General features: G+C 40.7%; 1 protein-coding gene across 1 annotated transcript in view; it reads left to right on the top strand.

Moving 5' to 3' along the window:
- Positions 1 to 26,288, top strand: part of hdac5 (histone deacetylase 5) — a 237,519-nt gene that overhangs the window by 38,475 nt on the left and 172,756 nt on the right. Inside the window, exon 2 of the mRNA XM_052038495.1 lies at positions 9,815 to 10,004. Within this exon, the coding sequence (XP_051894455.1) occupies positions 9,983 to 10,004 (22 nt within the window). The 5' untranslated portion in view covers positions 9,815 to 9,982. The remainder of the gene's footprint in view (positions 1 to 9,814; positions 10,005 to 26,288) is intronic.

The raw sequence follows: 26,288 nt of genomic DNA, 5'->3' as shown, positions 1-26,288 counted from the left end.
ACGCCGACTTCAGCAACCCACGTGACTTCAGCAGTGGCCCGGGCATATGTCCTGTGGAGGGCCAAACGCGAGAGCGGTTCGTCTGTCGGCCAAATTGTCAGACCGCGTGCCCAACGCCTACCTAAACCAGTCCCAGCAGCCAAGCACCCACACCCCAGAAACACAGACAACGACACTGATGACCAGCTGTGTTTCTACCATCAGAGGTGGGGCGCGGAGGCCCATCGATGCCGCCCACCCTGCAAGTTTCAGGGAAACGCCAGGGCCAGTCACCGCTGATGGCTACGGCGGCTGGCCACCAACACAGCCTCCTATTCGTTTGGGACAAGCAGTCCGGACGTCGTTGATACTGGAGCAGAGGTCAGTGTTTTACCTCCGACCGGCCGCGACACTCACAGCAGGCAACAGGGACCAGCCCTCAAAGCCGCAAACGGCACAACGATACGAACTTTTGGTACCTGTACAATCCAATTACAATTCGACGACAGCAGTTTTACCTGGAACTTTACCCTTGCTGCTGTCGCCCAGCCGCTCCTGGGAGCCGACTTCCTCCGGGCCCAAAACCTGTTAGTCAACCTACGAGGGAAACGGCTAGTGCACTCCAGAACCTTCCAAACTTACTCACTGGGAGAAGCCAGCCTACCAGCCCCGCGCCTGGACTCCGTTTCCCTGTCTGGCAATGAGTTCACCAAGCTCCTAGCTGAGTTCCCATCAGTTCTGGCACCTCAGTACACGAATTTGATGCCCAAACACGGGGTGCGGTACCACATCACTACGACAGGGCCACCCCTTCACGCCCGAGCACGATGACTACCTCCAGACAAGCTCCGCCTGGCGAAGGAGGAGTTCTGCCACATGGAGGAGCTGGGGATCGTTCGCAGGTCAGACAGCCCCAGGGCCTCCCCCCTGCACATGGTCCCCAAAGCCACCGGCGGATGGAGGCCCTGCGGCGACTGCCCCAGACTGCTACCCAGTCCCTCATATCCAGGACTTTGCGGAAAACCTACACGGGGCCCACACTTTCTCCAAGGTGGACCTCGTCTGGGGATACCACCAAATCCCAGTCCACCCTGATGACATCCCCAAAACTGCACTCATCGCTCCGTTCGGCCTCTTCGAATTCCTTTGAATGCCGTTCGGCCTTAAGAACGCCGCGCAGACTTCGTGTTCATTTACTTAGATGACATTCTCATCGCCAGCCGTAACCGCCAAGAACACCTTTCCCACCTCCGCCAACTGTACTCTTGCCTCAGTGATTTCGGCCTCACTATCAACCCAGCCAAGTGCCAATTTGGCTTCAACTCTATCGATTTTCTCGGCCACAGAATCACCAGCGAGGGAGCAACACCCCTACCCACCAAGGTAGGTGCTATCCGCCATTTTGCCCGTCCCAACACGGTCAAAGGCCTGCAGGAGTTCGTTGGGATGGTCAACTTCTACCATCGTTTCATCCCTGCACCAGCCCGTATCATGCGCCCTTTGTTCTCGCTGATGTCTGGCAAGGGCAAGGACATTGCCTGGAACGACAAGGCTGCGGTTGCCTTCATTAAGGCCAAAGAAGCCCTTTCAGACACCGCGATACTGGTACACCCCAGGACAGACGTCCCAAACACCCTCACGGTGGATGCATCTAACACCGCGGTTGGTGGGGTAGTGGAACGACTAATCAAAGGCCGTTGGCAACCCATAGCGTTTTTCAGCAGGCACCTTGGGCCACCCAACCTTAAATACAGCACGTTTGATCGAGAACTACTAGCGCTGTACCTGGCGATCCGGCATTCCTGGTATTTTTTAGAAGGCAGGCCTTTCACTGACCACAAGCCGTTGCCTTTCGCCTTCTCTAAGGTCTCTGATCCCTGGTCAGCCCGCCAGCAGCGACATTTGTCCTACATTTCCAAGTTCACAACGGATATCCAACAAGTCTCCGGAAAGGACAATGTCGTTGCTGACGTACTCTCCAGACCAACCATCCACAGCCTGTCCCTGGGTGTAGACTAAGTGGCCCTGGCTGATGCACAGCAAGCTGACGACGAGATGCCTAGCTACAGAACCGCAGTCTCAAGCCTGCAGCTTCAAGATTTCGTAGTTGGCCCAGGTCAACGGACTCTCCTATGCGACATCGCAGCAGGTCAGCCCCGCCCTATAGTTCCTGCAGCCTGGCGGAAACGCGTTTTCGACTTGGTACATGGGTTGGCGCACCCGTCCATCAGATCGCCTGTCTGACTAGTCGCCAGCAAGTTTGTCTGGCACGGCCTGCGCAAACAGGTCAGTGAGTGGGCCAAGACTTGTCCGCACTGCCAGACATCAAAAATCCAACGACACACCAAGGTCCCGCCAGAGCAGTTCGAGCCTACCCAGAGAAGGTTCGACCACATTCATGTCGACCTCATTGGTCCCCTGCCTGTTTCAAGAGGAGCGCGGTACCTCCTTACCATCGTGGACCGGTTCACGAGGTGGCCAGAGGCAACCCTTCTTTCAGACATCATGACCGATTCCTGCGCCCGGGCGCTGCTCACAACTTGGGTCTCGCGCTTTGGTGTTCCGGCCCACATCACTTCAGACAGAGGCGCCCAGTTTACCTCCAGAGTATGGTCTGCACTAGCGAACATGCTAGGAACACAGCTGCACACCACCACGGCCTACCATCCTCAGTCAGACGGGTTGGTAGAACGTTTCCACCGCCATCTGAAATCAGCCCTGATGGCCTGCCTGAAAGGTCCTAACTGGGTTGACGAACTTCCTTGGGTCCTGCTCGGCATACGCGCTGCCCCCAAGGAGGATCTCCACGCTTCATCAGCTGAACTCGTGTACGGTGCGCCCCTGGTCATCCCAGGGGAGTTCATACCCGCCCTTAGGGGGCAAGAGGAACAACCCGCGGCAGTCCTAGGAAGACTGCGCGAGAGGCTCGGCAGCTTGGAACCGATTCCCACTTCGCGACATGGTCAGTCCCCATCCTGTGTGCCCAAGGAACTACGAGACTGTAAGTTCATTTTCATTCGCAGGGGCACACCACGGGCACCGTTGCAACGACCATACAAGGGGCCGTTCCGGGTCATCAGAAATAATGGGTCCACCTTTATTTTGGACACTGGGGGCAAGGAAGAAGTCTTCATGACAGACCGCCTCAAACCGGCCCATTTAGACCTACAACAACCGGTAGAGGTCCCAACACTGCGATGCAGAGGCCGACCACCCTAGCAATGGCTAGCACAGCCCATGAACTTTGGGGACCGTATCAGTGGTTCGGGGGGGGGGGGGGGGCGCGGAGGTGGGGGGGTGTTGTGTGGTGACTCACTGTCCGCACAAGCGAACCGGCTCGGCGGTCGGGGCGCGCGTTGTCGGAGCGGCGAGGCCCAAGGTGGCACTGGGCCTTCGTCTTCCCCGAGCAACGGGGGAGAACCCACATGCGCGAAAAGTTTTGATGACATAGTGCATACGTCATTTCTGTTTTCGGAGGGCGGGAACCGCGCTGCTTAAAAGGCCCATGCAAGGCAGGTAAATAAATCAGTCTTGTTCTACAGCTTACAGACTCGTCTTTATTCTCGCATTGCGGTAGCAGCCGCTACAATACTTTCTCAAAATTCTTGCAAAAGATTAATTTTATTAAAAAGCACAGAGAATTTTATCAAGTCTATTGACCTGTTGTGTTTCTTCTGTTAATGTCATCAGAAGTCTTTTTAACCAGAAGTATTGCATCACTGAAAAATTTAACAAAGTTGTTTTTATGGATTTTATAGAATAGGTAGTTTTGTTTCGTATTATTCTGAAATACTTCCATGAAAAGTATTTTCCTGTCCAATCAAGTGGAAAACTAAGTCTTTCCCTTAATAGAGATTGATGTTAGTTTATCATTCTCCCAAGCCAATTTTATGTTCTTGACTTCTTGTAAGTTTTATTTAAATAGGCTTTTTCTTCAGATCAAGAAGAGAGCCACATTCTGTTGATTTGGATGTTCATTAAGGGGATACCAGACAGAAAATGTTGGTGCAAGTGTAAATTTAATAACTCTTCCATAGGAATCCTTCCTCACCCCGTCAAAGAACAAGAGATTGAGGAGTATTTAAAAAAAAATAAACTGCTGGATTAGAAATTCATTCCCATTGAAAATTTGGATCATTTTGTATTTCTCTCTCCAAACATGGAACCAATAATAAAATGATTTACATCTTATAACAGTGGTGAAATAAACTTTTCAATGTTGGTGAATGAAATGTTTGTTTTATTCAGTTTCTAAAATTATCTCCTGAATTACCTTTTTTCACAACTTAATAAATGTGAACACTTGTAAGCACAGGCTACTGGCAAATTTTCTATTATTTTTAGTTTAGTTAGGAATGGTTATGTGGCAAGGGTTTGCAGAAATGCTTGAAGAAGTTCGGAAGGAAATCTTTCTGGTACTTCCTCCCTACTCCTCCCAATAAGTTCCCCTCTAGTCCATTAATGAGTTTGGCTGGCTAACCAACTATCATTATTTCCTGTCAATTGTTGTATTGTCAGCTGTACAGTGGATATCGGTCGTATGGTACAGCGTGATGGTGTAGTGAAATCGGGTAACTTGCAGCTTACCAGTCTTCACACTTGGGCCAAAGGAAGCAGTTTTTGATTCAATATGACGAGGAACCATTTGAACGTGCATCTTATATAGAGGGTTAACTAACATCCAGACTAGGTCATTATCTAAAGAATAGAAAAATCAAATCTCATTTCTCCCCTTTTCAGCAGAGTCCTAGGAGAAATTTGAAAAGATTAAAGTTGCTAACGCTATAATCTGTCAGCAGTGATCTGGAATGTATGTTTAAAAATGATGGTGAAGCTAACAGAGTTCACATGTACAGTGGAGGATATCTGGTAATTGCTTTTGGAGAATGCACATATCTGATTAAATTTAGAAAACCAGAAGTTGCTTTCAGTGATCCTCTGATTCTTCACAGGAAGAACTGTTTTGCAACTGCCCTCAACGTAGTTAAATGTCATTTAATTGATGAGTGCTTCAAGCAATCATAGACACAAAAAGAAAAACCTAGAAAATATTACACCATTGCCTGAGGGCTTATTGAGTACTTACAGGTATGCTAAGCCATTATTATTTGCTTGATCTTTTTAAAAAGGAGTATCAATGGTTACTGTTTTAGATTAACACAAATTCAAAAATTCCATGGATTATGTAGGCTCAAAAATAAATTATTTCATTTGTACCTTAATTTCAGTTTTATGACACAATCTTTATTAGAATAGACCCAAAATTGCAATTGTCACTCATGATCACCCAAACATGTACTTCTCTGGATGCAGAGGGCTATGTGGCCCAAATATCCTAGATTTGAGCAGTGTCACTGAAGTGGTGGCAGGGCTTCAATGATATACTGAAGAACCCCTGCCCCTGAAAGCTTTGGCCACTAGAACTCCAACCATAGCTTTACCAGTTTTTAAGTAATAACCCTGATGATGACTAGTTTGAGTGATGGTGGATGAGGAATAAGTTTTGCCCTGTCTTGGAGAGCTGTCTTCCTTCCATTTGAAGTAATTACCATCTCTTGTGTTCCCCTCCCCCCACCCCTTCCCTGGAGGACTAATGGGCCTCAGTTGAATGTGTCATCTGAAAGGGTCCAAAATGTTGTGGATGTTCTGATGAATGGTCTTCAATCTGAAAGTTTAATTGTTTCTCTTTCCACAGGTGCTGCTTGACCTGCTGAATTTTTTCAGCATTTTCTGTTTTTATTAAAGATCCTTCTCACTTGATTCAGAATAACCTTTCATAGCAGGCCTATAGATGTATAATTGTCCTAACAGGATAAGTGATATGATTTTAGTTAATAAGTCAGCAATGTCCCTGTGATAAAGACAGTTATGACTTATTGCAAATCAGTGATAAAAGTCCCTTGACAAAGTTAGGTGAATATGTCCCTGCAGACCAGAAATAAATGTGTTTGGATAACTACAGCACTTAGATCCATTTACAGTTTCCCAGGTGATGCAGCAGTTCATTTTCATCCACAGTAAGACTTGGTTGATACAAGTCTGCATGTTGTTTTGTGGCATTTAATGTATACATACTGATAAGTGCCTTCAAAAAGAAAACCTAACCAGATTTTCTGGTTAGATTCTCATGATTTCAATGGTACTTACTTTAAATTCCCTACTAACATTCTGGAGGTAGTCATTTGTCACACAAGTGCTTCGATTACAGAGCCAGGAAAAACCAGCCACTCAGAGCTTGTAGTGATTTTCTTGCTTCCTGACATAACAGCATCTTTCCACTGTCTATGAGACAAAAGGATGGAACTCAGTGGATCATTTTCCAATTGCAGTAGCTGCAGCAAGAAGCCTGACTGGATAAAGGAGAGAGCAGTTCATTTAATTGGACCCATTCCAACTGGTAGAACAGTTGGAACACCCATTCCCTCATACCATGTTGTGTGTCCTATCATCAGGATGCACTGTAATATCTACAAAATCAACTTGCCAAGTCTTTTTTTTAATGGAACATTGCAATGCAAGACCTTTTAAAGGACATTGATAGGAGGTGTGAGGATGACGAACAGCTAAGGGTTAATGTCCAAATCAAGTAACATCCTGATTTGTACAGATCTGTTCCTTTGTGGTTTCTAGATAAAAATCCTAGAATATCCCACCTAACAGCATTGTGGGATTATCTTCACCATGAGGACTATCATGGTTCTGTCCAAGAATAACTGGACATAAACAATAAAAGCTGGCCCGTGTCACCAGAAAGAATTTTAAGATATTGGTTTCTTAGAAGTTTTGCTTAGCAGCTAATGGATTCTTATGTCCTTGTATGCGAGTCAGATAAGTGGTGTATGAAACACTTGCACCCATTCACTACAGTCCCATGACCAAAAGACAATACTTCAGTCAATGACATGAAAAATACATTGACTAATGGTCATTAGCAATGTTTCTCATGCTCAGCTCCATGATAATAAAGTTATAATTGGAATTCTATTTATGACTACAAAACAATTCTGTTTAACCGTGTGTGTGTGTGTGTATGTATGTGTGTGTGTGTGTGTGTATATATATATATATATATATATAAAAATGTACATTTACAGAGAATAGCTCATGATATTATTTGATGCATTGTTTGTTCCACGTGAGCTGAGTTTCAATACCTTACTCAACTGTTTCTAAAACTGTATTTCCTTTTAAAGTTTGACTTGAGCAGGAAGCCAGATTTGCACCATGCTGGAGTGGTCAACTGTTACGGACTCAGTGAAAGTCCCTTTAAGATAGAGAGTGTGTGTGTATGTGTGTGTGGGGCGTGCTTACGTCAATAGAAGATAAAGGACGTAATGACGTTGTTGAAGAAGTTAGCAGAAGAAGAAGAAGGAGAGAGAGAAGGGAGAGAGACACCAGCCTGCTAGTTTTCTCTATCGATGGATGAGAAACTATAACTGTGTCTGCCACTGAAATCCATGTATGGAAGTTGGAAGTAATCCGGTGGAGTTCACTTTGTTGCTGACCTGTAGAAGGAAACAGGTATTTGTGTGTGGACGACCACGATTCGGATGCTTTTCGGGGTGAGGAAGTCACTACCGAGTAAACACTGAAGTGTCGTTTGGGTTCCATCGTGGAACATTTGGATTTTGTATGTACTCTCTCTCTGTTTTTCTACATCTACGTCTTACCTTCAGACAACGGTGGTTGTTGAAGAAGCCCTTGCTCATGTTTCACCTTATGACTTGCGGAACTGAACTTTAAGAACCATTCCGGAACTTGGAGTTTGGGACTTTGTCACACACACACACACACACGAAGAGTTTAGTTTTGGGGTTAACGTTCAAGGTTTAACATTTTTGGAATTCTAACGTACTAACATTTTTACTTTTATTTTGCGTATTATCATAAGTAGTGATTAATAAAATAGTTTTTAACACTGAATCATGCTCAGTGTGTTTCTTTTGTTGCTGGTTCGTGACATCAACCAATTAGTAACTTTTTTAAAAAAGAATCAAAAATGGCATATGTGCTAGATATATTAAAGCCATTTGTGATTTTACAAGGATTAATTATATTCCTGTAATATTTTGACTTTCATGCAGTTTTTATTGATGCTGTTAATTTAGTGAGTGGGGATGAAATATTATGAACTGTGCACTTGTTTATAATTAAAGATTATGTTAGAATAATGTAGCTCTGACCAGTTTATCACTGTTAATATGACCTTTGAGCACAGCTAAGTGTGAATTACATGTCTGGTTGGAATTAGTGCTAGCAAATTGTTGCTTTAAAACAGATGACTGTGTGAAATCTAGCATTTGAAGCTTATAGAAAAGTTATGTTTACAGTTAGCTTGAAAAGACTTGATTTTGTTCTTTTTGTTTTCCACTGTATGTTGTATCCTAGGCTCCTGCTGTTCTCTTGTGCTCCATTGTTAAAGGAATGTTAAACTCATTTTTCTACAGCTGCCTTTTATGCCACCGTTAGTTAAGATAATGCTGCTTTTGCTATTTTGTTTCTTTCCACTTAATGCAGATTGCTGCGCTCCATAGAACGTGCTTCATTTACTAATCCTGATAAAGATGGATGAACTGAAGACAGCTGAATTAGCCAAGTGATGAGAAGTTAGATTTTTTCTAGTAGTGCCTCTTGAACCCATACCTAATTGACCATATTTTTGGTTGTGACCTACCTCTTCTATGTCTTGCTCTGTAATTAGGTAATGTATACATTGCCTTGGGAAGTCTTACAGTTGTAAAAGTGTGTGGAAGTGCAAGTTATTACTATTGTAATTATTTCAAATGAAAAAATTATGTGTGGTGAGATGTATCAAACTAACATTTAGCAATTTAAAAAAAGTCTGATTGCTTACAGGTTATTTTTAATACATTATACAATTACACTGAGAAGTGGTTCGCATTATTGGATGCCACAGCCATTCTTGATGTATGAGAGTGGATGATGAGTGTTAATGGGCTCAACAGGAATGAGTCCAGCTATGACCGTGTCTTTGCTTCATTTTAATGCATGTACAATGGTTTACTCTCAGCTGGATAAGAATCAGAAATTCTGACTGATAATGAAGAATGAAGTCTAGGACCTTCCTTGTTTCTGGCTTTGCATTTAGAATATTTGCAATGTTTTTCTGTGTATTACCAGCAGATCTTTACAGTATTGTTTGTGATGAGTCCAAGAATATAAATTAGTCAGATTCTGTCTTGTTTAAGCAGAAGTATGGTAGGGAAAACCTTAGAAGAATTTTAAAGGAACTATGTCTTTTACACAAGTTATAGGTCTCACATAGTATTTCCAGATGCAGTAATAAGGACCAGATTGGTTAGAATTGAATGAAACACTTAAACATACCTGAATCTTTATTTTGAATCGTGTCCTAATTTTGCATCATTTGATTTTTTAAAACCTAATTATTAATAACTGAATAGCAAAATGAACCAATAAACCAAACAGAAATAGAGCTGACTGGGAAAAGCTCGAATGTTTAGAAGATGTAAAGTTGATACTACTATATTGCTGCTGTCAGTGGTTTGATTACACTTGACACATTTCTGTAGGCATTTCCATTAGAAATGTCGACAGCAATTTATAATTGGATAGGAATGAAACTGCATGAAGGTGTAAGGTTTTTAAGCACATTTAAAATTTTACATTTATAAGTTGCATGTGAAGAAAAGAATGTTGAACATTAGCTATCATTTGATTTTTTTCTTTAATGTATTTTGCTGCTGAATAGGTGTATCAGAAAAATTTGTTATTGCAGTAAGCTATTCATTTCCAAGGATGAAATCAGCATTGCAAGATGCACTTATGGGCTTGTTTCTCTTTTGATATGCAGAATTACACCTGAGAGTAATTACACGTACCTGATGTAGCAAGGGATACCAGCCTAATGTAGAAAATCAGCAGCATCAGCACCATCTCGAATCTCAGCAGGATCTATTGGTTTGTGTATTGCGAACAAAGTCGTTGAGTGGCAAGTACTTCCATCTTGACCATTTGAATCATGAGCTCACCAGATAACACAGGTAATATTTTCTGCCCTTTTTAGCATTTTGATTATTAGTATATGTATTAAAAGTTAAGTGATGATTAACGGTAAAAGTTTCTGATCTGCACATTGTGCATGTTAGTTTGATAATTTGCTCTGCAGTTGTCTGATGCTCAATGTGAAAATTGTTCACAATGATTTAAAAATACTTAAAAAAAATTAGTATGAAATATTTTTTTCAAATAGCCTTCATGCTGATGCATTATAGGCTTGGCATAAATACATGACTAAGATTGTTTAGGTGATTTTGTTAGCCTATCCAATAATGTAAAATTGCCTATAGTATTGCTATATTATTTAAAAATTAGAGTATTTATTGGTACTCAGAGTTCCTAAGCTAATCACTTGACAATTTAGCCACTTGGAGCCAGTTATATTCTGATGATCATTTGCACAAGAACTCAAAAGGCAGTTTTTTTCTAGTTTGTTTTCGATCTTTCTTGTACAACCCTTATTGATGCTTGAGCAAATATGACTTACAGAGAGAATCGCCTCAAAATTGCCCATATCCTAAATGGATGGCTGAGAGAAAGAATGTAATGTACAAACATACAGATCTCTTTATTGTCTTTGTCCAAACGTGGACAAAAGAGCTGAATTTCAGAGATGAAGTAAAGATGATTGCTCGTAATGTCAAAGCAGTACTTGATCAAGAAGCACTAGCAAAAATGAAGTCAGTAATAAAGCTCTACCAAAGAAAATCTTTAAAAAGAATGGGGGTTTTGCCTTACCCAATTTTAGGCTGTATTACTGGGCAGTCAATATACGAAATCTTACGTTTTGGTTACACTACATTAATCATGAGGCTTGTCCAGTATGGGTTTCTTTGGAAGCTAATTCTGTTAAAAAAATTTCTATTATTTTGCTTGGCTCTTCACTTCCTTTATCATTAAATAAACTAACTGATAATTTGGTAGTTAAACATGCTTTGAGGATTTGGCTACAATTTAGAAAATATTATGGTTTATCGAGATTTTCTTTGTCTAGTCCCATTTTTGCTAATTGTTTTTTTAAACCTTCTATGACTGATGTAGTTTTTAAAGAGTGGGATAGATTGCTTTCAGGATCTGTCGGAGGAAATTTCTCTTCATTTGGACAATTGTCAAACAAATATAGTTTTACCAAAAACCCACTTCTTTCGATATTTACAAACCAGAGATTTTCTCCGATCTCAATTACATACATTCCCTATGAGTCCTGATAAGAACTTACTAGATGTAATTTTTAATTTGAAGCCTTTTTATGATGACTCAATATCTAATATTTATGGTAGGTTATTAGGAACGAGCACGGTTCCCTTAGACAAAATTAAAAATGCTTGGGAACAAGATTTGCAAATTTCAATTTCTGAGGAAACTTGGAATTAAATTTTTAAATTGGTCAATACTTCATCATTATGTGCGCGTCACTCCCTCCTTCAATTTAAAGTGGTCCATAGAGCTCACCTGTCCAAAGGCAAGCTATCTCGTTTTTATTTGGATATATCTCCCTATTGCAATAATGGAGAGGCTTCTTTAATCCACATGTCTTGGACATGTCTGAGTCTTAAAAAATACTGGATAGAGGTATTTCAAACTTTTTCTGTGCTTTTTAAAATAAATTTTAAGCCTAATCCTCTGACTGCATTATTTGGGATTGTAGGAGAAAAAGATATAATTTTGGAGACTTCTGATCTACATGTATTTATTTACGCCTTTATTTCTCTTATAGCCAGGAGGGCTGTGTTGCTTAAATGGTAGGAAGTTACTCCCCCTACTCATTTTCAATGGCTACGGGATGTTATGTTATACCTAAATTTAGAGAATATCCATTGTTCAATTTCTGAATCTAATTTAGACTTTCAAACATTGTGGGGACCTTTATTGAACTATATTCAAAACCTTTGATTTGGTGGTTAAAGTACAGATATTGGCTAATATTATTATGTGTTTTGGGTTTTTCTTTGTCCTTTTTTAACCAAACAGCTTTGGTCTTGGTAGTGGGTTTAGATTTTTTTATATAATAAAATTATTCCAATTTAATTGTTATTAATTAACTATCATTTTTGTTTATCAATATGGGGTATTGTGATTTCAAGTATGATTTAACACACTGTATTTTGTAGTATTTTGTCTTTTTTTTTGATTCATGTACTCTGTATTTTCTATGTGGAATCAACAAAAATATTGTAAAAAGAAAGAAAAGAAAATCTTTGGTACTATTAGAGGTCAGTATCTTGGCCCCAGGACATTGCTGTCAGTATTCCTTGGGGCAGTGCCATCTTTGGAATGTCATCTTTGTGTTTTCCTCCATGTGAGATTTACAAATGATCACAGAGTGTTCAATTCTTTCTCAACTCCTCAGATAACAAAATAAGCTTCCTGTCGGAAGACAAATGTGACTGGTAATACTTAAACCATTTTGAATACTAGCAGCCTCGGATTATCTATGCACTTTCTTTGTTATTGCCATTCAATAACCCACCATCAGCATTCTTGAAGTTACCATTGACTAGAAACATAAATACAGTGGATCCAAGGGCAGATCAAAGTATTCTCTGACTTCTGAAATCTTCAACTCCTTTTTTGCAATCCACAAGACTCAAGTCAGAGTTGAACTGTAATATTCTTCACTGGCTTGGATGAATCCAGCTTTAGGAGCAAAAATGTTGATTGGCATCATCCACCATCTTAAATATTCATTCCATCCATTGCACGTGCACAATTGCCTAAGTTTGTATCATCTACAAAGTGCACTGCAGCAACTCACTTATGCCCTTTTGACACCACTTCATAAGTCAGAATATCCAAGGGGGATAAGGGCAACAGGTGTATGAGAATATCACTACCTTTCCCTCCAAAATGTACATCATCCTGGCTTGGGCGTAATTAGTAGTTCAGTCATCATTGCTGATTCAAAATACTGGAATTTTATCTTGCACATGGATTGCAGCAGTTCAAGAAGAATCCTCACCAAAGCCAAAGACAGGCAAGAAATGGTAGCAATACCAGTAATATCCATATCCCAAGACTGAGTTTTTAAAGTCTTCAGTACTTAAGAAAACAGAATGCACAACATAACATAACACTTAAAATATAATATAAACACCTGAAAACTTTCTGTTTATTGGCAATTACTACAGTTCTGTTGCTAATTTCTATTTACTTGCATGTTATAGACTTAATTGTGGATAGTCAGCTATACAAGCTTCTGCTTAACGTCAGTCCCTTAAAGTGTAATTATGATGACAAGCTGGACTTGTTCTAATTAGAGGTATCACAAGAAGGGAACCTTTATAATAAGAAAAGGGATCTCTCAGTGGAAGTACTGCATTTTCACCAAGAACTAATCTTTTGATTTCCCCTCTTCCCCTGCTCCCCCCCCCCACCCACTGTGTGTCACTATATATTTATTTGTGCAAACTGAATTCAAGAATGCTTTTCTGTCATTCTCAGTTACGAAGAAGGAACTTAAGATTTGAAATGTTAACTGTTTCTCTTTCCACAAATGCTGCCTGACCTGTGGAGTGTTTCCAATATTTTCTGTTTTTATTTCGTGAGAATCCTTGCTTTCTATAAATTCAATTCTTGCTGATTGTTATATTCATAAATGTAGGTCTTATTGTTTTTCATGTCCTTGAAATGTCTGGGTCCTTACTAGTTCTCCTTGGCAGTCCACATTGTTTTACTATACAGCATAAGCAGGTTGATTTATGAGTTCAATTACAGGTTGAATTGATTAAACCAGGTTGATTGTGTTTGAATGAGTTTGTATTTGGGCCAGGATATTGTATTCACACTGGTGTCAGCCATTAAGAAAATAAACCAAAACCAAATTTGATGTCTTATGTGTGCACTTAGAGTACGTGTGAAAAATGAAAAAGGCATGGACCATTATATTTGAATTTAAGTCCTCCAGTTTGAGTGTAAGGCTTGAGATTGAATGAGAGAGAAGTGCTCACTGAACTCCTCTGTTTGTTCCCTTTTAGAACAGACATTAATGTCCTTCAATTTTGAAGCAGTGCAGCCACCTACAGATCTTCTGCATAAATTTGTGTTTCTCTCATCTTTTTCTATTTTAGTCCAACCAGTTCCATGCCATTAGAATAATCATGTTCCCCAAAAATAGTTTCCATGCCTTTACACTTGCCTAGTTGACTGAAGCTCTGCTTGATCTCCCTTCTAAGCAGAAGAACATAAATATTCACTGATGCAGCAGAGTTTACTGTTGAAGAAATAAAATGTTCCTGGTTACAGTGATCATGTACATTCATTCCCATGAAGAAAATACCAGTATCTTTTGCTTCCTCCTCGATATGCAGATCAATTATTGTCAGCTTTTATTTCAAGATGAGCACTTAATGAAAGTGAAAAACTAAAGCTGCAGATGCTGAAAATTTAAAAAAAACAGAAAATGATGGAAATACTCAGCAGGTCCAGCCACATCTCTGGAAGGAGAAACAGTCATTGTTTCAGGTCAGAGACACTTTGTCAGAACTGAAAAGGAGACAAAAGAAGTGTGTAAAGCTGAAGGTAGGGTGGGAGAGGGGATGCCTGTGATGGGATAAAACCAGGGTGACACTTAGTGAAAGTGTTAATTTCATAAATTGTGACTTTGCTTGGAACAACAGTGAAGGCTATTGTAGAATTTTGATGGGTTTGGTGGACAAATGTAGAATTATTGCAATACAGAACGAGCCCACTGTACTCACTAAATCAGTGCCAGCATTTTTAAAAAATGGAATCCAATTAGCTCCCATAGCCTTGTATTTTTTTCTCTCATTGTACGTACTTAAGTCATTTTTGAAAGCAGACATTGAATATTTTTCCACTATCTAACAAGCTGTGATACCAGATCACAAATGCAAACTACCTGAACGTATTGCTGTCACCTTTGGTAGTTTTAACAGTCATCTTAAATCTGTCATCTGATTAACAATCCTACTATCAATGAAAACAGTTTCATCGCTTGGACCCTTCATGATTTTGAAAACTTCCATTAAATCTTCTCTTGACCATCTCTGCTCTGAAGCCAACAGTTCTAGTTACTGCAGTCCAGTCTCATTTATTCACATTTTTCCTTAAGTATAGTGCTCAGAATTGGACATAACATTCCACTTGTAGCTGAACCCAAGTTTTACACAAATTCAGCAACATCCTTTCTTCTGCATGCTAATCCTTTATTAATAAAGCCTTGAATCCATTAACTCTTTTTAATCACTTTCTCAACCTATATTCCACCTTCAAAGATTTGTGCACATAGCTCCAGGTCTCTCCAGTACTGCACTCATTTTAGAATTGGACCTTCAATTTATATCGTTTCTCAATTTTCCTCCCAGAATATATCATACTACACTTGTCTGTGTTAAATTTCATCTTGCATCTGCTTAGAAATTTCATAGGACTGTTGGTGCTCTTTAATTCTTAATACTCACTATAAATCACATTAGCTTTGTATTTTTAAGACTCACCTGTACATTTTAAAAAAAAGCAGTGGTCTTAGTACAAATCCTCCCCAGATTATGATCGTGGGACTTATGGACATCTGTACATATGAACAAGCATTTGGGGGACCAATGGGATGGATGGGGATAGATTTGCTAGCTGCTTATGGAACTGCAGGAATCTTCTTCTTGGTGGGAGCAGGGTGTTTCTGCGTGCCTTCTCACCCCACCCCCTGAGCCACAACAATTCGGTTTGGGTGGAGTCAAGCGGAGTGGGGCTTGCTAAGCAGACCTGCTCACTCATTCAGAGGCAGGCCAGTTGGCGGCCACTCTTTCCACTCTCCCGTTACAGACATTTCTGTGATCCTCTCCCACAGACATTTTGTTAATTTTTGTCTCACGAACAGTTTGGGTTACAAACAGTTCTCAGGAATGGAACCCTGTCATAACCCGGGGGACTGCCTGTCCTGGGAAATATATAGGGAATATTTTCTTTCAGCCTGAGAAACAACCCTTCATCGTTTTGAGTTTCTTTCCCTGTACATTGTATCCATGCTGCCACTTGCTCTTCTGTGAGTTCTAACTTTGCCTTCAAGCCTAAATGTGGCAAGTTATGAAACACCACCTGAAAGTTCTCATGCACATCAGAACAGTATTGCAGTCATCAACCCCTTCTGTTACCTCATCAAAAATATTCCAACAAGCTGGTTTAGCACTATTTGATTTCAATGAGTACATATTAGCTATTTTTTATCTGCCCAAGTGGCTACTATTTTTATCTCAAATTATCATTTTAGCTGCCTCCCCATCTTTGAGGCTAAACCAGCTGCCCTGTAGGTGCTCAGTTTATCTTTTTATCCTTACTGATGGGGGGGCAGCATCTGAATATCTGAGGAGAAGTGGGAAATGGCCATGCCCCTGCAAGTTCTGTTCTTGTCTTCCTCGGTGTTATAGGCACATCCCATCAGAATCTGGTAATTTTTCTACTTTGAAGTACGTACAGCTTTCTCAGACATTCTTTTCAGCAAATGTTTTCCAATCTATTTTCTGAACAATCCTCTTATTAAACTAAACTGACATTTGTCTTATTAACTATCTTCCACTTTAGCCATCAAAAGCTCTTTGGTTATCTTCTCTCCCTCTCATGGAAATATTTCAAGATGACCCAAAACAACTCATCTTTAAATTCTTCAAATCCCTTCTTTAATTGTTTGATTATGTTATCTTAGAAATTCTTTATGCAGTTCCTACCCAAGTCTGTACTAGAATAATTGAAGTCTGTTTCTTCCTACTTAACTGTTCATAATTTCCCTGTAAAGTTTCTCCTCTTGATCCTTTCCACTAATTGGAAGACTATAGACTCAACCCAGTAGGACACCTCTTTCCAACAGTGTTGTATTCTCCTTAGTGAATACTTTGTTTCACCTCAATTTTTCCTGTACATTTCTTGAATCAGATTTGGTTCTGAGTGTAAAACAAAAACAGATTCTGGAACTCTGAAATAAAACAAAAAGTGCTAGAAATACTCAGCAGATCAGGTAGCATCTGTGGAATTAACTCTGCTTTCCATTCCACAGATGCTACCTGATTTGTTGCGTGTTTCCAGCATATTTTGTTTTTATTTAGCTCTGATTTGTATTCCTCTTGGAAATAAATGACTTTTATATTCAGAGCTGAATACCTGCTATAGAGCAATATGTACTTCCAGAAACTCTTGGTCCTCCTACTCAGTCCTCGGTATCTGTCCATTCACACCCTGCATTAAAAACCACTTCCTAACAATTGTTATCTATGTAACTCTCTCACTACAGCGATGGCTGCAAAGCTAGAAATCTTCCAGTTGATGGTACTTTTTGTAAGGATGTTTGACCTTGATGTGGGTTTCCCATGCGGCACAGAATGTGCATTCAAAGAAGCTGAAATGCCTTGTCGTGCATCTATCAGTGTTGCCTAAAATTTACAAGCTCACTCATGTTAGCAATCCTACCCCACCCTCAACTCTTCAAAGCTTGCTTTATTAGTTATTCAAAACCTTTATTAAACAGTTGTATTGTGAATTAAAAGGATAATATAGTTTACATTTTTAGTTTAATATAGCAACTACCATTGTATTTTGTAGTTAATTAACCCATTGCTCCAACTTGGAAAGCAAACCAAAACTAATATTCATAAACAATTCACCTTCCTGGTCTCCTTTTAATTGTTTCCCCTTCATGTTTGAATTTGTGGAGTATGCTCCTCCGCATGTTAGTGTAGCCTTGCGCTTTGGACTCAATTTATACTTGTTCCAGTTTGGATTCTTATCTGGTCCACTTCTGCTACCACTCCTGCAATGTAAGCCTCGATCTCCACTTACTTTTGGTGGAGATGTACTAGGACGGCATGGTAGCGTAACAATTAGCATAACCCTATTACAGTGTCAGCGATCGGGGTTCAATTCCCATCACTGTCTGTAAAGAGTTTGTACGTTCTCCCTGTGTCTGTGTGGGTTTCCTCTGGGTGCTCCGGTTTCCTCCCAAATTCCAAAGACGTACAGGTAGGTTAACATGGGTTTAAATGGGCAGCGCAGACTCGTTGAGCTGGAAGGGTCTGTTACTGTGCTGTTAATTTTTTTAAAAAAGGTTTTAGTTTACTTAAGGGAAAGTATTTGCTTAAATATTATGTTTTATTGTCTGATTTTCCTGAACTATCCAGTTTGGATTGCAGGAATTGCAGGATTCCTGTTGCTTTGTTTTATTCTTATTTGTTTGATTGCAGCCACAGTGCATCCTGCAATACATTCTCTGGATTATCTTCATCCTTAATGCACTATTACTCCAGAGCCTCACCAGGATATATCAATATATCTGAAGGTGCCAGACTTAAGAACTGTTCGGACAAATCCCATTTGCAGCTTTTTGTCTACAACCTTATGTGTTGAGGCATTTTGAGTGCTTATCCAAGTACTTTTCACATACTATGTGGGTTTTTACCTCACAGCACCTCTTCAGTTTTAGGTCTCATCACCCTCTGGGTGGACAAAAGTTTTCTCCTCAACCCCATTCTAATCTTTGTATTAGCCACCTAAAATCTATGTTCCTGGTCATTGGCTTTGTTGCTGATGGAAGTGAATACTTGCTGTTCACTTTACTTAGGCCACTCATAATGTTGTATACTTCATTTTAAATCTTCTCTTTGGTCTCTCTGTTCCAGAAGAAAAAAAGAATTGTAGCCTATTCAATCTTCCCCATAGCAGAAGTTCTTTAAATCCAAGATACATCCTTGTAAATTCACTCTGTATGTTGTCCCTTGAAATCAAATGCTGTTTGAAGGCTCGTAACTAGAACTGTACCTTATACTCAAGCTTGACTTAACTGGTATACAGTTACAGCATGATCACCCTGCTCTAATTCTTTTCAACTTGTCCAGTAAACATAAACATCTTATATGCCTTCTTAATCACCTGATCTCCTTGTTATGCTGTCTTAAGTGATCTGTGGACCTGCACTACAAAGTCCCTCTGTTTCTCTTCATGTCTTGTTATCCTCCTATTCTCTTGCCTTGTTTGACCTGCCCAAGTGCATTACCCTTCACTTTTTTTAGACTGGCTTCCATTTGCTGCTACTTTTCCCTCTTGGCCAGAATATTTGATATCATTCTGAAGTTTGCCACTTGCTTCTTTATTACCAACCACATAGTCAGTTTCTGTTTCATGTGCAGATTACTTAATCATGCTTGGTACATTTAACCCCAAATCATTGATTTACACCATAAAAAGCAAGGGACGTAATATAGAGTCATAGAATTGTACAGCACGGAAACAGGCCCTTCAGCCCAACTAATCCATGCTGACCAAGATGTTCCATCCAAGCTAGTTCCATTTGCCAGCATTTGGCCCATAACCTTCTAAACCTTCCCAATCCATGTACCTGTCTAACTGTCTTTTAAAAGTTGTTATTGTACCTGCCTCAACCACTTCCTCTGGCAGCTCATTCTACATAGATACCACCCTTTGTATACATTAAAAAAATGTTGCCCCTCAAGTTCCTATTAAATCTTTCCCCTCTCACTGTAAACCTATGCTTCTAGTTCTTGATTCCCCAACCCTGGGAAAAAGACTGAGTGCTGTACAAATCTATGAGTGCATTCACCTTATCTGTGCCCCTCATGATTTTATACACCTCTATAAGATCACCTTTCAGTCTGCTGTGCTCCAAGGAATAAAGTCCTAGTCTGTCCACCCTCTCCCTATAACTCAGCCCCTCAAGTGCTGGTAACATCATTGTAAATCTTTTCTGCACGCTTTCCAGTTTCTAATAACATCTTTCCTATAGCAGAGTGACCAAAACTGAACACAGTACTCCAAGTACAGCCTCACCAGTGTCCTGTACACTTGCACTATGATTTCTCAAGTCTTATAGTCAAAGCCCTGACTTATGAAGGCCAGCATGCCAAAAGCCTTCACCATCCTGTGAACCTTTCAGTGAACCAAGTACTTGTACTCCAAGGTCCCTCTGTCCTACAATACTCCCCAAGGCCTTGCCATTCATTGTGAAAGTCCCACCTGGATTTGACTTTGCAAAATGCAAGACCTCGCACTTAACTGAATTAAGCTCCATTTGCCATTCCTTGGTCCACTTAGCTGATTAAGATCCCCCTGTAACTTTTGATAAACTTCTTTGTGGACTATACTACCTATTTTAATGTCATCTACAAATGACTAGCCATGCCTTGTACATTCTTATCCAAATTGTTGATATAGATATTGATATCTATATTGTTTTTTGATATCTTTATTGATATAAACAACAATAAGCCCAGCCCTGACCTGAGGCACACCACTAGCACAGGCCTCCAGTCCGAGAAACAATCTTCCACCATCAGTCTCTGCTTTCTACCATCAAGCCAGTTGTGTATCCAATTAGCCAGCTCTCCGAAGATGCCATGTGATCTAACCTTCCAGACTAGCCTACCACGTGGAACCTTGTCAAAGGCCTTGCTGAAGTCCATATAAACCACGTCAACTGCCCTGCCCTCATCAACTTGGTCACATCATCAAAAAAATCGTTCGTAAGACATGATCTCCCATGCACAAAGCCATGCTGACTACCCCTAATCAACCCCCATCTTTCCAGATGTGCATGTATCTTATCCCTCAGAATCCTCTCCAGTAGCTTACCTACCACAGATGGTAGACTTGCTGGTCTATAGTTCCCAAGTTTTTCTTTGCCGCCCTTCTTAGATAAAGGCACAACATTCGCTACCCTCGAGTCTACTGGCACCTCACCTGTGGCTAACGATGATGCAAATATCTCAGCCAGGGCTCCTGCAATTTCATCTCTTGCCTCGTACAGTTTTCTTAGATATACCCTGGTCAGGCCCTGAAGATTTGTCTACCTTCATACCTTTTAAGACATCTAGCACCCCCTCTGCTTTATTCCAGGCTATCTTCGAGACCTCTCCATTTACTTTTCCTAGTTTCGAAGTCTTCATGTCTTCACGGTAAAAACAGAGGGGAAATATTCATTTAGGACCATCTCCTTCAGCTCAGCACAAAGATGTCCCCTTTGACCTTTAAGGGGCTCAATTCTCTCTTGTTACTCTTTTTCCCTTAATGTACTTATAAAATCTCTTTGGATTTTCCTTTAATCTTTTTTGCCAAAGCTATCTTATGCCCCCATTTTGCCCTCCTTGAGTACATTCCTGCATCCACTGTACTCCTGTAGGGATTCGCTTGAACACAGCTGCCTGTACTTGACCCATGCCTCTTTCTTTTTCTTGGCCAGGGCCTCAATATCCTTCGTCATCCAGGGTTACCTACTCCTACTAACCTCGCCCTTCACTCTAACAGGAACCTGCAGACCTTGAGCTCTCATCTTCACAAGCCAACCACTTGCCTATGGTCCCTTTGCCAGCAAACAACTGACTCCAGTCAACTTTTGCAAGCTCATGATCATAATATCAAAATTCACCTTGCCCCAGTTTAGAGCTTGAACCTGTGGATCAGTTCTGTCCCTTTCCATAACTATTTTAAAACTAGTAGAACTATGGTCACTGGTCCCAAATTGCTCCCCCACTGTCACCACTGTCACCCATTACCCAAGAATAGGTCAAGCTTTGCCCTCTCCCTAGTTGGGCCCTCTATAAATTGCCCAAGAAAACATTCCTGAACACACTTAACAAATTCCACCCTATTTAAGCCCTTAACAGTATGGCAGTCCCAGTCTATGTTAGGAAAGTTAAGATCCCCTATTATGACAACTATTATTCTTACAACTCTCCACAATCTCCGTGCATATTTGTTCTTCCCGTTGAGTGTTTGGGGGCCTATAGTAAAATCCCAACAATGTGATCATACCCTTCTTACTTCTCAGCTCCACCCATAAAGCCTCACTGGATGATCCTTCAGTAATTTAATCTCTGACCACCGCTGTGACATTCCCCTTAATCAGAAATGCAACTCCCCTTCTCTCTTTCCTCCACCTCCACCTGCACCCTGGAGCATTAAGCTGCTGGTCCTGTCCCTCCCTTAGCCATATTTCTGTAATGGTCTTAATATCTCAGTCCCATGTAGCTATCCAAGCCCAGAGTTCATCAGTCTTACCTGTCAAACCTCTTGCATTGAAATAAATGTGATTTAATCCATAGGCGTTCCTTGCCCACTGCTATTCTCCTGACTGTCGTGCCTATTCAACTTGCTGTCACTGACATCTGCATCACTTTCCAGCCTCCCTGATGCTTGGAATCCCACCCCCCCCCCCCACCAAACAAGTTTAAACCCACCCTTATAGCACCCTCATGGTCCAAAATTTTGAATCCCTGCCCCCTACATCAATTTTTCAGCCATACATTCATTTGCCTTATTCTCCTATTCTTACCCTCACTAGCATGTAGGACTGGAAGTAATCCAGAGATTACTACCCTCTGTCCAGCTTTTTAAATTCTTCCCTAGCTCCCTATATTTGCTCCATAGGACCTCGTCCCTCTCTGTTGAGTCCTGTGGAACTATAATTCAAACAGCCACCCACTCACTAAAGCATGTTACCATTTTCCATTGCTAACTTTGTATCTAATATTGATATTAGTAGATTGTTTGGAATATTTTTGACCCTTCAGCTTAACTGGAACTTTATCCAAACTTTTAAGTTCCACACCACACAAATCAACTCTTTGTTCCTCAAAAAAAATACATCAAGACATTCCCTTAACTTATCCAAGCTGATTCTCCTTGGTTAATCCTTAACTAATTAGTACCTTTCTAAATAAAGATTAATTAAGTCAGAAATCTCCCGTGCATTTTTCAAACCAATAATATTAAAATGTTTAATAATATTCATTAATAACTGGATACAGTATTTCTTACATCAGTTTATTTATGGGTAGTGTTAGGGTGATTATTCAGTGAAATGGAAGAATTGTAGCAAGTGTATGTGGAGTTGATACAATGTGCGTAGTTTTTGAAAACAGTTGTTCCTGACTTGGAGAAATCAGTTTATGGACAGTTCTCTGGAACAGAACCCATGCGTAGTGTGGGGGCTGTCTGTTTATTTGATTAACTGATGGCCTTTAAGTATTCAGTCAATACCTTTTCAGCTTTTTATCTAATCGCATCATGTTAACATTCTAGTCCTCTTGCTCTATACCGGTGGAGGGTGAAGATTGGAAAATTATAACCTTTGTTATTTCCTTCCTTGCTTTAAATTCTTGGAGTGCAGTTCATCTAGACCTTGTAGCTTTATGTATTTATGGAACAGTTTTGGGCTTCCCTTTATTTTCCCTGCCAATTTTTTCAATTCCCTTTCTTTATTTCCCTAATCTTTATTTAGATCTCATGTGATTCACAATCAGAATTGTTCTTTTTTTTAGCCATGGTGATGAATACCTTCCATTCAAAGGGTCTTGAGTAATTCTGACCTGTTGAATTGCTTTTTATCATTCCTATTATCCTATGTTCTTAACTATTGGATTCCTTTGTATGAAATCTGCAGTAATATTTTGTGCAATCCTTCCGATTATTTTAAGCACAAAATAATTTAAACTTCGTGAAAGTGACTGTTGATACATTTCTGAAGTGGCTGGGAATCAAGGAGGCCAGCTTCATGTTTGAAGTGGGGGGAGATTGAGAACATGAATGACATTAAGAGGTTGATGAGATATTCCCAGAAGTTGCAAAGAAACGGAGTTTACAGGGTGGGGAGGTGATGGTGATGGCGGTGGGTCAGAGGAGACTTGTGTGAGACTAGGTAATGTAGGGCTAAGTGTGGGCATTGGGCTAGTGTGTGAGTGGCTCAATGGTTGAGCTTTGCAATCCATTTTCCAGTATTATATACATGTTGGAGGGTATGGAAGATGACTGGTTTAAAGAAGTTTGCAAATTGGATTATAATCAATAAATTGATTTCCAGATTGGGGTTTTAATTCAATGTGGCAAAATTGGAATTTGGTGGTGTCATTTTTTGGACAGCACAAGGGCTATGAGAAGTTCAAAATGGCATCTGTAATTTTTTTTTTTGCATACTCTCGTCAGCTGTGAGTCATGATGTCATATTGACATCAGCATGAGTGCACCAAGCATTTACTGAAGTATGAAGAGTTGTCAGGTCATAATGCCATTTAGCAAACTCACCCATTTTGATGTTATCTGCTCAAGCAATAAGATCTCTTGAACACATGTAGAAGTGTATCAAGCTTCAGGAAGCTCCCACCTTCAGTTCTATTTCAAGGGTTATCAGCTGTTTAGTGGTTAATTGCAGATTTCTTCTTTTGACTGATGCTATGATTCTGCAAGTGTTTGGTATTTTCTAGAGTTGGCTTAGGTGGCAGAAGTCTACAGGGGGTGGTGTTGCAGGCATTAAGACTATACAGATGACCCCTGCGTTACTGGGGGGGGGGGTTGTGTTCCTGGAAAACGATCTGTATTGTGATTTTTCCATACCGCAAGGCTGTGTTATCTGTGCATGTATCAATAAATGCAAGTTGGGAAAATATTGTTTATTTACTTACCTTTTTTCCCCACAAATTTCAAATTTTTGGGAAGTGATTTGTGAATTCTGCAAGGGTGAATTTCAGTAGCCCAAATGTGGGGGTTGCCTGTAGTCTGACTTTGGATAGGGAGACAATCCTTTTTTAAAAAAAAGGATTGTTGGTCCATATATCTAGAAGATGGGGGCACAATGGAATCAAAGTTATACCATGGTCTTATCATTGGTACAAAGGTACAGTGGAAAACTTTGTTTTGCATACCATGCCTACAGATAATTTCATTACAGCAGTGCATTGAAGTATAACAAAGGAAAACAACAACAGAATGCAAAATAAAGTATTCCAGTTACAGAGAAAGTGCTGTGCAGGTAGACAATAAGGTGCAAGACCATAACGAGGTAGATTGTGAGGTCAAGAGTCTGTTTTATCGTACTAGGGGACTGTTCAATAGTCTTATAACAGCAGGATAGAAGATGTCTTTGAGCCTGGTGATACGTGCTTTCAGGCTTTTGTATCTTCTGCCCGATGGGAGGAGGGAGAAGAGAGAATGTCTGGGGTGAGTGGGGTCTTTGATTATGTTGGCTGCTTTACAGAGGCAGTGAGAAGTGTAGACAGAATCCATGAAGCTGGTTTTGTGATGTGCTGGGCTGTATCCACAACTCTGCAGTTTCTTGCAGTCTCGGACAGAGCAGTTGGCATACCAAGCTGTGATGCATCTGGATAGGATGCTTTCTGTGGTGCATCTATAAACATTGGTGAGGGTCAAAGGGGACATGCCAGATTTCTTTAGCCTCCAGAGGAAGTAGAGGCACTGATGCACTTTCTTGACCATGGCTTCTACTTGGTTGGACCAGGACAGCCTGTTGGTGGTGATAACTCTGAGGAACTTGAAGTCCTCAAGCTTCTCGACCTCAGCACCATTGATGTACACAGGAGCGTGTGTATGCCCTTCCCCCCCCCCTCCCCCCCCCACCTCCTCAAGTCAATGACCAGCTCTTTTGTTTTGCTGACATTGAGGGAAAGGTTGTTGCAATGACACCATGCCATGAGGCTCTCTATCTTCTTCCTGTACTCTGACTTGTTGTTATTTAAGCTTCAGCCAAATATGGTGGTATCATCTGCAAACTTGTCAATGGGATTGGAACCGAATCTGGCCTTGCAGTCATGAGTGTATAGGAGGTAAAGTATAAAGCCCTTGTTTGACCACATCTTTTAATATATTGATCACTCTGGGAGAGTCCTACTGCATTTGATAGTGAGAAGCAGAATTCTTTGTTTGCCTTGCTGGCTGCCACGCACACTGTTAATCGCAGCCATGATGGCAAAGGTCTAAAATTATGTTGTAGCATTCTGAGCTTCCTCTGCTGCACTCTGGTGTAGGGTTATCCAATTGGTGTCCCCTTCCTTCAGATCTTGCTCTTCATCTATTTGCTATATGGCTGCCAGTAAGATATGTGTCCTTTATAATTGACAGGAGGTGTGGCAGGCAGCAAATCGTCAGTTAATGAAGTAGTCCACCTCCATATGCTGCTTGCAATCCACTGTCAGATCCTGAATTGTGATTAGATCCACAAGTATTAAACGGAGTTATCTACCACTTATGGGATGAGATGGGTTTCAAGCTCTTGACAAAGCCTGTTCCAAGTCGATGTCAGTGTCCTCCATGATGCTTGACATATATGGGTGTTCTGGTCTCCCTATGTATCAAGTACTTCATTGTGGATACCCATCAGTCACCTAAATAATTCTGCAGTGAAGTCCTCATGAGTCCATTTATAGTAGAATTGTTATCTCATAAAAACTTCAGCTAATCATCCTACTGCATTTTTGATTGCCTTTCCTCTGTTTACTTTGTCCAAATGTTGCTGTGCAATGCAA

The sequence above is a fragment of the Pristis pectinata genome, chromosome 25, assembly GCF_009764475.1.
Source record: "Pristis pectinata isolate sPriPec2 chromosome 25, sPriPec2.1.pri, whole genome shotgun sequence".
Lineage (NCBI taxonomy): Eukaryota > Metazoa > Chordata > Chondrichthyes > Rhinopristiformes > Pristidae > Pristis > Pristis pectinata.
Note: the sequence above shows the minus strand (reverse complement) of the source record. Positions and strands in the feature narration are given on the sequence as shown.